The 16,824-nt window shown below is 42.3% G+C and overlaps 1 protein-coding gene across 1 annotated transcript in view; it reads right to left on the bottom strand.

Moving 5' to 3' along the window:
- RYR3 (ryanodine receptor 3) overlaps nt 1-16,824 on the bottom strand; it is a 526,048-nt gene that overhangs the window by 124,403 nt on the left and 384,821 nt on the right. Inside the window, exons 43-45 of the mRNA XM_042942518.1 lie at nt 14,944-15,079; nt 3,885-4,065; nt 2,359-2,467 (exon numbers count right to left, since the gene is read on the bottom strand). Coding sequence (XP_042798452.1) covers nt 2,359-2,467; nt 3,885-4,065; nt 14,944-15,079 — 426 coding nt within the window. The remainder of the gene's footprint in view (nt 1-2,358; nt 2,468-3,884; nt 4,066-14,943; nt 15,080-16,824) is intronic.

Here is a 16,824-nt window from a genome sequence, read left to right as displayed (position 1 = left end):
AAATAGTTCTCCTTAAGGGGTCGGTACACTCCTGTATTTCTCTAATTGCCATAGATACTTATGGCCATGGGGAAAGAAGGGAGCTTTCTCTTTTGATTTTCTCGAGGAGGTGCTACTGAGGGAATAACTCTGAACAAGGAGGTCACTCGATTCCTTTGCTGTGATTACAGTGGTTATGCAGTTATGGGATCAAGTCTCTGCAGTAAATGTGCAGGCTGCTGGGGATTTTCAGTGTGACTGCAATACACGGAATTCTCAGTGGCCATGACAGAAGTGTTGACATTGTGGCCACAATTCCAGACTTTAGAATTCAGCTAAAATATAGAAGTTACTTATGAATTTCGCCTTCCTAAAAGTTTGATTAATGCTGGGGCTGGGGGTGGGTAAGAGGTATTGATAGAGAATGTCCTAGAGAATGTGAGTGTCTAAGCAGAGGTATCCTGAGATGGATAACCTGATCCATACGATCATGAATGAGCCAACCAGTGTGTACAGGTGCATATCCAGAACATGAGGACAGTGGGTAAGCTTCTGAGAACAGGCTCTCTGCTGCAAACTGAACTGTTACGAGCTCAGGATGGAATCTGCACGGGTGATGATGGCTCCTCCCCTCCAACCACCACTTATAGAGTAGGAGCCTGAGGGAAGGGTGCTGAGAAGGGTTATGTGTCAACTGTCAAGCCAGAGGGGCAGTAAGGAAGGAAGGAACTCCTTCCCAGATGGAACAGCTCTGATGGCTTACCTGTCCCACAATGCCGTCTTCGTGAGAATAAGCCAAATGTGTAACTTGCTTTCTCAAGTGATGGCCAGTGATGAGGGAACTGACACCTGCCTCATCCTGCCCCAAGACTGTAGAACATGCTAGTTTTTCCCTTCCTCCCTTTAAAGCTTCAGTTGTTGAAAGGCACAAAAATGGAAAGATGGGCTTATGTGGACGAGGCTGATTTATCACAGTAGGAACCGGAATCCTCAGTTAAGAACTCTGATCAGGCTCCCTTAGCAAGATTTAGACTTTCTTCTATGCACAGTACTTTTAACCTGGATTCTTCCACATTGGGATAGTTTCCCTACCCACTTGTAGATGGATTTGCAAATGGGCTAGACTGTGTTTTAGGCAGGCCCATGACATACTGGAAGAAAGAGAAGACTGGATACTTTAGTGCAGTGTCCTAACCTATAGGTTGTGACCAATTAGTGGGCTGTGAAATCACATTAGGGGGTTGTGACCTGCATTAAAAAGCATGAAGTAGATTAGTATAGAAAAGAAAATGTTAGCGTGCAGTGTCTGTAGGAATGGTAAATTTAGTTTCTGGAATATATATATATATATATATATATATATATATATATGCATATATACATATATATGGTGGGTTGCAAGGTAAATTAAATTTCTTACTATGGCTACAACAATTTTTTTTTTTGGTCAAAAAGTTTGAAAGCCACTATTTTAATGAGTTCTGTCTTTTGTAAGAATTAAAAAAAAAATACAACATATCTATTGTTAACCTGTCAATGACCAAATACACAGTCTCATCAACACTAGATACCACTGTTTATATTAACCCAATCTGCATTGCAAACCACGTTTGAGAGATAACCTGGCTTAACCCAAATGCGGTGAGCAGTGCAGGAAGAGGCAGGCAGGCACCGGAGGCTTGAATGAGCAAATCAAACAGTTCTTTTAAGAAATGACCAAGTACATTTTTTAATGAAAAACTTTTTAAACTTTTCTATTTTAATAGAAAATGGAATTATTTCCTCCTTTCCTAATCATGTGAGGCCTTATGTGAAATAAGGTCACTCTCGCTCATCCCTGAGCAGAGGTGAAAAGGGAAGAGGAGGAACATAACTTTTTAGGACAGAACTGGAAGCATGAGAAGTCATCCCATAAAAATAGAAGCATCTATTTTTTTTTTTCCTTTTGCCTGCAAAGTTTACCTCTGGGAAATAATCACACATGAGCCAGGGAAAGAGACTGCCTTCCTGGTGCCTAACACCATGGGGCATTGGGAAAAGATGATTTTCCATGTGGAGTGCACCAGTGGCCACAGTCAAGAATCAAGTTGGTCACATTCTGGACAAATTGATGGAATGGAAACATAATTTTGGGGGGGCTTCTAAGACGGAATATGTGGAGGATGTGCCCAACTAGCGCCACAGAGAAATCACACAACACAGGGACTTGCTCAGGAATCATTCCTTAGAAGGCTGTGGCATCAGCTATGAGAGGTGGAAACTACTCTATTAGCTAAAAGGAACTGAGAGAAATGCCAGAGACTGAAGAAGAAATTTCGTTCAGGAAATCTCCAGTGTTCTTTCGCTCAAGCCCCTCAAAGTTGCCCAGTGGGAACTCACATGCATTTCAGGAGCACAGCGGCCCAGGAGATCTATAAGGGCTGAATAGAAAGACATAATTGCATTGCCCATGTGCACGATCTCTTCTTCATATTCACCGTCCTCCGTGCTGCGGAAAAAGAACCAACATGGGGAAGGTGTGAGGAAGCCTGGCAGGTGTGGCCATGTTATTGGACATGAACTGCAGGACAATGAAACCCTCTGCTCATCCTAAGGGTCACATATCCTTTCCCTTGGACACCCTCCCTCCCAACAACGTGGTTTTACTCAGTAAGCTCAAAGGACCCAAATGTTTGTCCACGGAATTCCTAGGTCCTCTGAACTTCAAGGCCTAAGTACTGACATGAGCTGATCCTGCAGACCCGTGGAGTGGAGCAGGATTTCCCAAAGTTCCCACCAACTCTTCATTCCATTTTCCACCCTGAACGTGCGTGGAAAGCATATTGGAGTAAGTCCATGCCCTGGCTCTGTTGGTAACAAGCTGTACGACCCTGGCCTCTGTTTCTTCTCATGCTACATGAGGAAGGTGGAGCAGCTGATGTTTTGGGTTTTTTCTAATTCTACCAGATCACCTACCAGAACAAATAATAAGCAAATGAACCCCAACTGCCTAGACAGGTACCCCTATGGGGTTATACCCACTCTCTAGATTCTGGGGTCTAATATAGAGGCTATAATAAAGGAAAGGGAACTGGTCAATACACAAGGACAAGACAGTCCACCAACCCACCAACTACATCCTGAACCCTTAAATACTGGGATTATTGATGCTGTGATTTTTCACATTCTACAGCTCTCTTTTTCTCTCTCTTTTTTAAAAATTTATGTATTTATTTTGAGAGAGTGAAGTGGGGGGAGGGACAGAGAGAGAGGAAGAGAGAATCCCAAACAGGTTTCCTGCTGTCAGCACAGAGCCTGACGCGGGGCTCGAATTCATGAACTGTGAGATTATGACCTGAGTCGACACCAAGAGTCGGACACTTAACTGACTGAGTCATGCCGGGGCCCCGTGCAGCTCTCTTTTTTTACCTGAGGAATCAAATCAAAACACTTTTGGGAGGGAAAGCGGAGAGTACTACCTCTCTGCAAAAGTGAGGTAAGGGATGAGGCACTGAGGTTTAAGCACTAAAGGGAATGGGCTGGAGGGAGACAGTGGCCGTAACCTTGGCCGGTCCAGCCCTTCGTCTCTGCAGCTTCCTCCTGTAGTGATGCCATAAGGGAGGCACAGTGGGGGCTGAAAGAGCTTTTAGATGGCTCGATCTGCCAGTTGGTGTAAGAGAGAGAATGGAAGAGGAGACATGCAAGGGGTGGGGGGAAGGTGATCCTGATCACTAGCCTTACTTGGGAGAGTCAAGATGGCAGTGTGCTTGACAAAGTGATTTAAAAGGTTTTAACTACAACTGTAAAGAACCTGTGCTTTCCCCACTAGGGAGAAGCTATGGACACTTCCTTAATAATCCATTTACTGACAATATTTGGGAGCTCACCAATTGTATCAGGCCCAGAAGGCAATTCCATTCACTTACACTTCTCTCTTATATCCCTGAGAGGGGAGGTCGAGAGCTGGGTTCTCAGAGATCTTAATGGCACCCTGCATGGCTGCCAATAGACCGTTTCCTCCTTCACCTCGCAAGGCTGGGCCGAAGCACTCTGGGCGTCTGATGAGCAGCTTGACCACGACGCTAGCATTTTCTTCCACACTTTCACCTAAGGAAAAGGGGCATTATTTCCTTTTCATTGGAAGGGACACCCCCAATTATTTCTAACTGATGAGGTGAGAAGAACAGTATTGGATTGAGTGTGTCACTTATTCTTAAAATTAGGAGGTAATACTGATGGAGAGAAAGGGGAGCTTTGATAAATTCGGTCAAAATCTGTTTTCTGAAGCATTAAGATTAACCATCATAGAACAGAATCTGAGTTTTAAGTTTTGGATTTTTGTACTGTGATTCTTTCACTACTATTTTGATCCTCAGAAAGCAAGTCTTCCACAGATTACTGATTCAGTCACAACTGACTTAGAGGACAAAGAACCTGACATGTTTACTACCTCCATGAGAAGCTGCTAAAACGTATCTCCTTCCTTCCTCCAGAAGAGGTAAAATGTTAACTTAAGCTGACATGCTTCAATTAACATCCAGGGAAATAACATGGTAGCCCATGAACTGTATTCTCACGGACTATTAACACGTACTTCAGAACAACCAAGTCTGTGTGGATGGACGACAGACCTTTCTGAAATTATTTATCCAGCTTTATCCAACTTGATAAAACGGTCTTGGTTGTTCCTAAGTACCTCTGTGGGAAGCTGCAGGTTGAAGAACTGTATTCTGCTGGCATTTCTCTTTGGAAGAACATGGACCACTGAGACAGGGTTAATTTCCTGAGGCAGTGATTAAGCAGGGGAAGTGGAAAACTTAAGGGAGGGGTCCAGCCAGCGCCCCTCAGAGAGAATACTTGGTACCAAAAGCGGTTTTTGCAGCTTGTTCCAACAGCTTCATGAAACACACTTCCGGTCTCAGATGAAATCTTAATTTGTGTTGAGAAATTCTCTTTGGGCTAAGGCTCTGAGCAAAGACTTTTTTGATGTTGTGTATTGGATGAAGGCTGACGAAAAATTTTTCCATGAGATCATCAGATATTCTCGGAGGACTGAGTTCTAGAACAGAGGTTGTCTCTTGATACACTGCTGTGTTAATTATTTATTCTCGCATCAAAGTACTTCAAATCCTAGCAGGCTAAGTCAATAACTATTTGCTACCACAAAGTTTCTGTAGATCAGGAGTTTGGGAGTGATTGAGCTAAGTGGTCCTGGCATGGGATCTCCCATGAGGATGCTACCAAAATGTCAGCCAGCACTGCAGTCCCGCGAAGGCTTGACTGGGCATGGAGTACTGGCTTCTGTGCGCGCGCACGCGCGCACACACACACACACACACACACACACACACACACACACAGCTGTTGGCAGGAGGCCTCAGCTCCTCACCATGTGACCTCTCTGTGGGGCTGCTTGAGTGTTCTCACCACATGCCAGCTGGCTTCCCACAGAGGAAATGATTGGAGAGAGTAAGGCAGAAGCCGCAATGCCTTTTACAACCTTGTCACATACTGTCACTTCTGCCATATCCTATTCATTGGAAGTGACTCACTGAGTCCAGCTCTCACTCAAAGGGAGAAACATCCATCTTTCGGAGGGAGATGCACTGAAGAATTTAGAGACATATTTTAAAACTATCACAGGAGTTCTGTTTAATGAAAACTTTTAAGAATCAACTTAGAGGCGTGTTGTAAGCAGAGCAGAGCATTAGAATGGGAACTCAGAAGCCCTGGCTTTCATTCCAGCTTTTTAGCAAATCAGTGTGCAAGTATGCATGGTGCACAATCTCCTTGGGTCTCACGTCCCTGTTGAGATACTCATGCAACTTCTAGTTTTTTGGAGTCAATCTATTAGTGTAACCTCATACAGAAATTTCTCCCTCATGTCCAGAGAATCAAAGGGGCTGAGCTTGCTGTCCCAGGGCTTCAGATTAGCTTGTACTCAGCTCTCACGTGAACTCACACCTGAACACACTTGATTTGACTCATGGCTCCAGAGAGCATACAGTACAACCCAGATGTGGTCCTGGCCTAGAGCTCAGCCTGCTGACATCCTCTTCTCATCCAACTGTCTAAAGTACAAGTAAAATTCAAGATTATAAATATACACCATGTAAGTTTTAGAACTGTGTAACTGGATTCAGAAAAGTTTCCATTACACTGAATTTAAATAGTCCGCTGGCATGCATTTACTGTTTTATAGCTCAATCCTTCACAAGACTAAAATTCTTATAAAGAGGCTTTCCTCTAGCCAGATTATGGAAAGGGACTAAATGTCCATCAACTGACGAATGGATAAAGATGTGGTTTATATATACAATGGAATACTACTTGGCAGTGAGAAAGAATGAAATCTGACCATTTGCAGCAATGTGGATGGAACTGGAGGGTATTATGCTAAGTGAAATAAGCCAGGCAGAGAAAGACAGATATCATATGTTTTCACTCATATGTGGATCTTGAGAAACCTAACTGAAGACCATGGGAGAGGGGAAGGGGAAAAAACAAAAGTTACAGAGAGGGAGGGAGGGAAACCATAAGAGACTCTTAAGGACTGAGAACAAACTAAGGGTAGATGGGGGGGGGAGGGGAAAGTGGGTGATGAGCACTGGGTGTTGTATGGAAACCAATTTAACAATAAATTATATTTTAAAAAAGAGGCTTTCCTCCAAGTTCCATCTAATATATAAAAAAGAATTTGATCTTATTAAAACAGAATCCATGTGAAGAAAATTCTTAGGAGATGGCAAAAGGGCACAATAATCACAGTAATGGTATGGTGGAAAGAATCATTGAAGGAGAGAAACCAAGGAGATGTTCAACAACGTTGAGCAACCTGTGGAAGATACAACAATGATGCCAAATCCTAAGGCCATGTTTTCCTATGAGTCAACTATGAGTCAAACCTAGCATTTATATTTGACACAGTTTAATACAGGATACAGGAGGGACACTTAAAGAAAAGCACCAGGAAAATCAACATATTTGAGAGCAAATAATCTTAGTTATAGATACAACTCACAGCTCACTACTTTCAAATGTTGTTGGCCTCTATAATTTACCAGGTGTCACTTATATCCACACTCCCAGTTGTCATTTTTCATTGTAAGAATAACGAAGCTAAAACTGTAAAATTTTAAGTGTCAAAAATGGCCAAAAACCTCCCATCCTGTTATTCAAACTTATTTAAATATCATACTCCGATTCTTTCAGTTCTCAGGGTGGAAACACTTGTGGATCAGCCATGATCTTTACCGGCATGCTGAAATCAACCTAGCTCTTCTTGCCACAGCGATCAGCATCATGGAGTTAGATGGAACATGGACCACCATGTGCAAGCAAATGTGAAAAACTAAGACCGTGGGTTCTATATTGAGCTTGCTATTGAAATTCATTCACCAAATTAACCTTATTTTATCTGAATCTCAGGGCTTCAAATCTAAGCTAATTGAGTGAGCTGCTACAACTGACCCAGAAAGCCATCTCTTGATTACTAAATCGTAGACGTCTGTGGGGGATGCAGAGAGCAACCTGCAAGAGGAAGGAACTGTAAGCAACCATTGTTGCTAATTGGAGAGAGGACCAAGGAAGAGAATTTCCAATGGCTTCAGAAGGTAGAGGAGATGGCATAATTAGGAGAGAGTACATTCTATTCCTAATTACCTGTAGCTCAGCAAACCAGACTGTCAAACAAATCCACTGTGGGGAAGCTGAATACTGACCTTGAGGGCATTTTTTTAAGGGAGCAAGAGATCTGAGGTAAACTAGTTTTGCCCAGGGGCTTAAACAATGTTTTTACTTGAGTTCCAAAATGAATAATGAGCTTAATAACTGTGTGAATGTTCTCAGTGCCTTTCTTCAAAGGCTCTCAACCTATCTTTACATTGCTACCTTCTTTTCAACATTCCTGAGAAGTCAGATGGAAATGGCTGTGATTCTCCCCCTATCTGACCCTGAAGCAGTCATTCTCACCACAGGGATGATTAGTATTAATGCAATGATTTTATCTACAGTCCATAGATTTTCTTACTCTCAATATTCTAACTACAGTCCTTGTTTCAAATTCCTTTGCCTGGAATGCCTTCTTCCTTCTCATTACCCTAACATAAACCCTTGACCTAGGTAGCTCCCATTCATCCTTGGAAGCCCTAGATGACCTGGTCTTCTCAAACACCCTGCCCTCTTCCTGTAATCATTGAACACAAGTATAATTAATAAATTGTTTGTATTAGTTTGTGTCTGTTTTTGTCACCAGATTGTCTATGTAATAAGAACAGAGCCTTATGTCTGCATTATCTAACCCTGTATGCTCAAGCATCTTGTTAACATCTGACACATAATAGGCATTCAAAAATATTTTTGAATAAATGAACAGACTCCATTGAGACTCAAGGCAGAGACTTGAAATGACTGGATGGAAAGTTTGACAGTCACTATCCATTACTATATTACTAGATCAACTGTCAGCCTTTGTTTACAAGCACCTGGGTTGTTCATTTCTTCAGATTTCAATTAGTCTTTTTTTTTTTTTTTTTAATTTTTTTTTTTTTTTAACGTTTATTTATTTTTGAGACAGAGAGAGACAGAGCATGAACAGGGGAGGGGCAGAGAGAGAGGGAGACACAGAATCTGAAACAGGCTCCAGGCTCTGAGCTGTCAGCACAGAGCCTGACGCGGGGCTCGAACTCACGGACTGTGAGATCATGACCTGAGCTGAAGTCGGACGCTTAACCGACCAAGCCACCCAGGCGCCCCAGATTTCAATTAGTCTTAAGAAAAAGAACATATCCTTCATCAAGTCATACTGTAGGAAGAACGAACACTGGAGGCCTAGCATGAATGCATCTAGAGTGTCTTAACTTATAGTATCACAAGGTAGGGGCGATGAGCAAGACCCAATACCTTTTAATTGTTAAGTGCCAACTTTAATACGGTTGTCGGCAATTTGCATGAACCAAGTCATTGCAAGTGTTTAAGATATACGATCTCCTCCTTAGGGCTTTCTAATCTGTGGAGGGAGGACCTAGGGATAGGTCAATAAACTACTATGGCAGCCAGAGAGCAAATGAGGAACTGTTTGCCCATTTGGTCATTAATTCAACCATTCAGTAAGCCCACATTACTTGCTAGTCACTGATCCAGGACCAGTGGACAAGTATTGTAGAAGATGGTCAAGCCTAGACCCTGGAATGAGATAAGTGGAACAGAGGAACTCTACCTGGTCTATATACCTGCAGCAGAGCTTCTCAAATATCTTGCAGATAGTGCAGCAGAGGCCAATTAATGCCTTTCTAAGAGTAGAAACCGGGAAATCAGTTTCTATGCAGCTGAAGTGGTCCAGGTGGAAGATAATGATAGCTTGAGGTAGGATGTGGCCAGTGAAGATGGAGAAAAATCAGTCGATGGCTTTCAGGTAACTTTTAGACATTGAATCTACAGAATTTTAAGTGGATTGAATGTGGGGATAAGGAAAAAGTCTGAAATAAAGATGCCACCTAAGAGTTTTGCAAAGTCAGTAGTGCTAGCTAGGGGGATGGGGAATCTAAGAGAACAAGTTTAGGGTAGATATACAAATTAATCCTTAAGATGTTCAAAATTTGAAATGCCTATTCATCCTTCAAGTAGAAACATCAAGTAGGCAGCAGGTTACACAAGTCCGGGGCTCAGGGAAGAGAAAAAAGGATGGGAATGTACATTGGGGGGATCACGAGCAAACATGTGGAATTTAAAGCCAAGGGACTGAATGAAAACCTTGCAGGGTGGACTGGTATAGTAGTCCAGAAATTTTAGAGACTGGTATTTAATGCTAGAATCATGCTAAAATGTTGCCCATGCATCTAGAGTTTGGATCCACATGGCTTTTTCATGAAATATGTTAAATAAAATTTGCCTAAGACTGAAACCTGGAGTCAGAATTGAGGTGTGTTCTAATAGGGTAGAGTCCACCTTTTAAATATGAGCATTCTCACTGAGTTAATGAAAATCAATTTGTGATGGGTAGGATCATTATACTGCCATTTTGTGGGAATAATGTTGATGAAGCAGCTTTAGCCTGGTTTTACTATTTCAGTTAAAATCTACATTATGTAGGTATCAAACTTCATTTACCATCGTTATTAAGAAAATGATTGATAAAGAATCCATATACCTATGGATTCAGGACATTTGGGCTCATGCCAAAATGCTCAGCCAGCACCACTGCTGGGATCCCACAAGCAGCAGTGGGGGAGAAATGCTGAATAATTTACTTAGCATGAAAATAACAAGGCCAAACAGCTTTTCACCCCAGTCAGATTTCCTCATTTTGGTGCTCTGGGCATTTGTTTGCCATTGGCTTCTTTATGTGAGTAATTTATTTTCTATTATTTGTGCTGTTTTGACCATCTATCTCTGGGCGTTTATAGTTTCACTTTGAGTTTCTATAGATGGAGCCACATTTCCTTGTCTTTGTCACTATGAGCCTGTCCTGACCCCAATGACCAGTTTCTTTCTTCTGAGGCACAGAGATTCAAGAAGGTCCATTGCGAGAATGAGGAAGGTGGGGTAGAAGAGATTCTACATGTCTTGTAATTGGATAGAAGCTATAACTCAGACGTTAAGTACCCAACCCCCAGTAGCCATATCTCATTTGTAACCCATATTGTATCTTCTCTCACCACAACAGCCTGAAGTGTCTCCTGAGTAGAACACTGTGATGTTGTTTATAATCGTCTTCAACTGTTATGTAAATCTTTTACTATTGGTCAGTTTTTCAAAAGTTTGCTGACTCTTTCCAACTGTATTATTTTTTTTTTTTAATTTTTTTTTTTAACGTTTATTTATTTTTGAGACAGAGACAGAGCATGAACGGGGGAGGGTCAGAGAGAGAGGGAGACACAGAATCGGAAGCAGGCTCCAGGCTCTGAGCCATCAGCCCAGAGCCCGACATGGGGCTCGAACTCACGGACCGTGAGATCGTGACCTGAGCTGAAGTCGGACGCTTAACCGACTGAGCCACCCAGGCGCCCCTCCAACTGTATTATAAATGTGAGCATAAGAACAATGTCTAACACATTTTAATCCTAATCATCCCTCGTGTTTAGTACCAATCACACCTAAGAGTGGTTATTACATCCTTTCTGACTCTAATAAATACATGGATGGAAATGAACCGGCTGATTTTTTAAAGCATCTTTATCTACTGTGCCCTTCAAAGGTACCATGCTACTTGGTGCTTTTGACTTTAAAATTTTTTTCCAGCTTGAGATAAAATTGATATATAATAAAAGATTAATGTTTCCTAGTTCAAGCCAATCAGTATGCTCTCACCACACTACTCTGTTATACTATGTCCATTTGTTTCTCCAAGATGTTGTTCAACACTTGCCTTTTTCCCCAGGTATTCGTAGATTCACTCTACCAGATTCCAATATGCACTGTCACTTTTGGCATGTCAGTAGACCCATGTGTCACTCTGTAGGCAGGTATGGTTGATTACAAGGTTTTTAGTAATTATTCCATGTACGTTTCCGATAATTCCACTTAGGTTTGCTCTGTTTCCTGCTTTATGACGTCAGGGCTTTTAGGTCATGTCTCTTATTACATCTCATAGCCCCCTCACATACGCTTCACGTGTCACATAATGGATCCCCAAGTTATGTCCACTGATGACAAATCTTCCTAGGGAAATATTCAGCAAAGCTAGGAATAGTGTGTCCCTCACAACTAAGTTTATAGCCTGGGGAAGATATCACTAAAATACTCCAAGGACTCAAAAAAAAAAGCACAAAATAACTGTCCCTTCTTCTTGTGGATTGGTAAGACATCTTCCTTCTTGGAATCTACATTAGGAAGGGATTAATCAGATACCTAGACAGAGCTGTGTCTAGACTGGTTATAAAGTTTACAACTGCTGGGTAAATATAAACCTCTCAACTTCATTACTCCCACAGTAAAACACAACTCAAGGCTTCTGAGCAACCTAATAAAAAAACGGAGAAAATTATAGCCTCAAGAAGTTCTTTTAAAGACAAATCTTGTTTAACAAGATTTAAATCAAACATTAAGAGAGACTAGGAAAATAATGCTAGAATTTTCCAATTCTATTATTTTGATATGGCAAGAGCTTTTGATTTGGCTTAATTTAAAAAAAAAACAAAACATTAGTGCCAAACAGTAATTAAATAATGCCACAATTTTTGAACATCTCAAAGGAGAAAACACTGTTTCTCCTTATTCATTCATTAGACTACACTACCAAGACAATACTGCACAATAGTTGAGTAATGTTTGGACTCTTGGGCCAAATTGTTCTATTTCAAATCCTACTTCAAATCCTGCTTTACATCCTACTAGCTGTGTGATTCTGGGCAAGGCACTTAATCCTTCTAAGCACCTGGGTCTTTCTCTATAAAATGAGGAAGATAACTATACCTAGGATTTCTGTATTATGTAAGTTAACACATCCCAATTTTTTAAAGTTATTTATTTTGAGAAACAGAGAGCAAGCATGCAAATATGGGGGAAGGGTGGGAGGGCAGAGAGAGAGGGGGACAGAGAATCGGAAGCAGGCTCTATGCTGACAGCAGACAGCCCAATGTGGGGCTCAGACTCCAGAACCATGAGATCATGACCTAAGCTGAAGTCAGACGCTTAACCAACTGAGCTACCTAGGTGCCCCCAATCCCAAAGCGTTTTGAACAGTGCCTGGCACATGGTAAATGCTCAGTAAATGTCAGCTGCTCTCATCACCACCATCATCCTCACTAACTCTATCATCACTCACTACCACTCACCACAGTAACCCCTACCCCCACTATGGCAATCCACCACCCAACCATCACATCCCATCATCACCCACTGTGACCACCCACCATCACTCATCACCCCCCACAACCATCACCGCACTTCTCATCACTAACCACCACCCACCTCAATCACCCCAAAACCTGCTATGACCACTACTCAACCCTCATCTCCCCCATCAATATTACCCCTCACCATCATCCAACATCACCACCTGTCACCACCCACCATTACCCATCATGACCACTCTTATCATCTACCATGATCACCTATAACACCTTTATCTTTCACTGCTGTGTAGATGCCACAAAAGGGCTGGGAAGTCCTTTCTAATCACCTTTTAGACATAAAAACTTACAGAGGGCTTTGAGACTCCCAAATAATCCATTTATGAAAGTCTTTCCATTTCAAATGCCCTAATACTCTTGTAAGGATCATAAACAACAATGACAACTAACATGACTGCAGGCTTACTATGTTTCTGGCACTGTGCTAAGTTTTCCACAGATTATTTCATTTAAGTCTTAAGACAGCTCTGTGAGGTATATACTACGGTTATCTCTACTTAACATACATAAAAAAACTGAGGCTAGGAAAGTTTTAGTAATGTGCCTAAATTTACAAAGCAGTAAGTGTTGTGCACTATATTTGCTCCTCAGACACTCCATTCTCGGGCCCAAAGTCTTCCATAACACTCAGCTGTTTTTAAAGCACTCTTGCTCCTTCTTTAAGGCTTCAATAAGATTCTAACTTTTTCCATCTCTCTGTTTTTCATGCTTTCCCCTGTGACAGTCTACTCCCACCGTTTCAACTACAGATCTGCAAGTCTATTCAGTCCCAATCTGGTCATATGAAACTAGCATACATCAGTGTTGGAATGTGGGCAATCTAGATAGGTGCATAGCCAGTGGATTCCTTTACCTTCATAACCTATGTAGACAATCCCTCTAAATGACTCATAAAGCTCTTGATCTTGAAAAGGTGGCCAAGATGAATAAACGAGTCCTGCCTTGATTTGGTTTGTGTCATATAGTCTACTGAGATAATTTAGGGAGACTTATGAATCCTTAAAATACACTTAAAAAATGTCCCTATTACCATAGTACCTCTGAATTATTTCTGGACACGTGGTCCAGAATCAGATAGATTTGGATAGAAAGTGGAAGAGATTATTAGAGGACACGCTGACACTGGCCTCAGAGAAAATAGAATTCAGCAATGATGGTGAGGAACAGTTAGGGACACTAAAGAGCACTCAGAGAGTGGCAGAAGACAGGTGATCAAGCATCTGACTGGATGAGACCCAGGGGGAGAAACCAGGACAATGGAAATCCTTCAAATATTAAGAGTGGAGTCTAGGAAGACAAGAAGTAGTGCGGGGATGAAGGGAGATGAGAAAAGCACACAGGAAATCAGTGATCACATTATGTCAATATATTCCGAGATAAACTCTTATACCTAGAACACTTGGCATGATTGCTTATTAGCTGTAATCCCTCTTTGCAATCGTGTAACTAGCCAAGCTGGATTTGTTAGCCTGGAACTCCAAACTTGGAGAAGGGAGAAGGATCACAATTCTGATGTGAATATACGCGAATTGATATTAGAACACAATCTTGGGAGACAGGGCACATTTTCAAGAAAGTAGCCCACTTAAATTTTACACAAGATTCAGTACATTTTACTTGGGCAACTAAAGAGGTTTTGTCCACTTGGAATTCATTATAAGTGGGAAGTGACTTGTATGAGAAGAATAGTATTTAGGGTTGCCACAGAAATATTTTTTCTCCTGGGAGTTGAGCTACCTTTTATAGTTACTCAGTTATTTTTAATTTTTATGCATGTATGCATCCATTCATCCAATAGTCTGAGGATCTGAGGGCACACCTGAGGTTAGCTTTGTGAATAAGTGAGATGAAGCTATTAACAATCCCCTGTTTTACTGATAGAAGAGGTACAAAGCAGTGAGAAGCTCTAGCCTTCGCCTTTATTTTCTTTCTGGATCTGGTGCGAGAGCTCAACACACTGTCCACCAGATGCTGCTCTTGGTCCTTGTCTGGCCTGAGATTGTCCTGTCCCCCACTACCTGTAGAATCTATCCTACTTACAGGTAGGAAGAAATGCAAAGGATCTCTCTTTCCTTGTATGTACCCAAGTTTATGCTATCCTAGGTCTGAAAGGCATGAAAATTTTGGGACTCACTGTTCACAAAGACGGCAAACCTCAGGAAGGACAGGTAGCGCTCCCCTTCGATGGGGTTCCAGCCGACGTCAGGGTACCCTTTGGCTAGAAGCATGGGGCAGCTCTGCAGGCCACAGCCTGCCAAATAGGTCACCACCTGCCAACAACAATACAAAAGTAAGTGTCTCAGTTTTTACGAGACAGCTGTGAGGCCTACAGAATTCTGGGAACAGAAGGGCTTTCGTTTGCCTAGAAGCTAGAGAGAGCCCCAAACTTTTAATAATTAAGTTTGAAATCAGAACTTCCAGTTCATTGTTTCCAAATAGCCAAGACAGATTGTCACTGTTATGTAGGAATATGCCATGAGCTCAGTTCCCTGGATTTTCCAGTTCTGGCAAGAGGGAACGGACATATTTTAAAAAAAGTTTTATGTATTTATTTTGAGAGAGAGAGAGAGAGAGAGAGAGAGAGAGAGAGAGAGGGAGAGAGAGGGAGGGAGGGAGGGGTAGAGAGAGAGGGAGAGAGAGAATCCCAAGCAGGCTCCACGCTCCTGGCACAGAACCCGACGTGGGGCTTGAACCCACAAACTGGGAGATCATGACCTGAGCCAAGATCAAGAGCTGGACACTCAACACACTGAGCCACCCAGGTGCCCCAAGAGGGGACTACTATTTAAACATAGGCCTAACTAGGGGGTCTCTGGGGAGATAATGGGTCCAGGTGGGCCATGTTCATTTGGCCATGGTATTTCAAGATCAAAATATTGAGTCACTGGTTGACTCTGCGTGGGCCCTTGACTAATTGGGGCTCCCTACTCAAGTTATGCATTAACAACTGTTGTCTCAAGTCACAAGCCAAATGTTAAGGTTGGGGTGGTGAGTGAGGGGCTGTGGCCAGTTAAGACCTGGGATTGGTAGTGTTCTCTTCACTTCCTGGGTCACTGGATATCAGCGCTGTGATCTTGTAGAGTGTTTTATGACTTGCCTACTTTTTAGAAGATGTCAGGCAAGAAAAAGTGCCTAGCAAATAGACCTTTGCTTGAAATGCAGTTGCTATTCTAATTTAGCCTTTATTATTTTATGTGTACAAGGAGAAGGGGAGAATCCACTGGGCTGTAAACTCCTCAGTCAGGAATTTGTATCTTTTTCATTTTATGATTCCCAGGGCTCAGCACATAGCAGATGGTCAATCAATGTTTTTCAAATGAATCATGTATTTGCTGAGGTCATATACTCCAAGTTGTTTTGTAAGAACAATGGATCTAAGTCAAAATTCAGTAAGAAACAATCATCACACCGTTTCCTTCTTAAACCAGTAAGGATACTATTCTGCTTGGAGCTTAGATTTGATTTGGCCTTTAAGATGTGAGAAAAACATCAATAAAGGCAAGAATTCGGCAGTGTTTTCAAGGTTACAGGTGCAGGACATTTCACTGGCCGCTGAAATAAGCACCCTTGCGTGTCTGTGTGCGCGCGTGCACGACGTGTGTTGGTGGCGGGGCTGTTGCTCAATCTTAAGGGACCTAATTTCTGTTGTGATCAATGGCAAGGAAGAACTGTGGCATTTACTTGTCCTTTCCCCTCTCTCCTAGGAACCACACTTGGGTGATTTCCTGACACGGGTCCCAACAAAGTCTGTGGCCCTGTGCTGAGCCACCGGGACCACCTGAAGAAGCCTCCCCCTCACAGATGTCCCTAGGTCCCCATTTCTTCCCTTTCCCAGCCTCCTGGGCTCTCCTTAGCCCATCTTCCACCTTCCAGGGGAGACTTAGGGTCTTTGTCAAGTGCTGTCATTTCCAAAGCTGAGCTACAGCTGAGGATGGGCACTGAGTCCCCATCAGTGTAAGGTGGCACTGTCCTAGTCTAAGAGAACCGTCAGCCACTTTCTTATCCAGGGTTCAGT

Source organism: Panthera leo, chromosome B3 (assembly GCF_018350215.1).
Source record: "Panthera leo isolate Ple1 chromosome B3, P.leo_Ple1_pat1.1, whole genome shotgun sequence".
Classification (NCBI taxonomy): Eukaryota; Metazoa; Chordata; class Mammalia; order Carnivora; family Felidae; genus Panthera; species Panthera leo.
The sequence above is the reverse complement of the archived record's forward strand: the minus strand, read 5'-3'. Positions and strand labels throughout refer to the sequence as shown.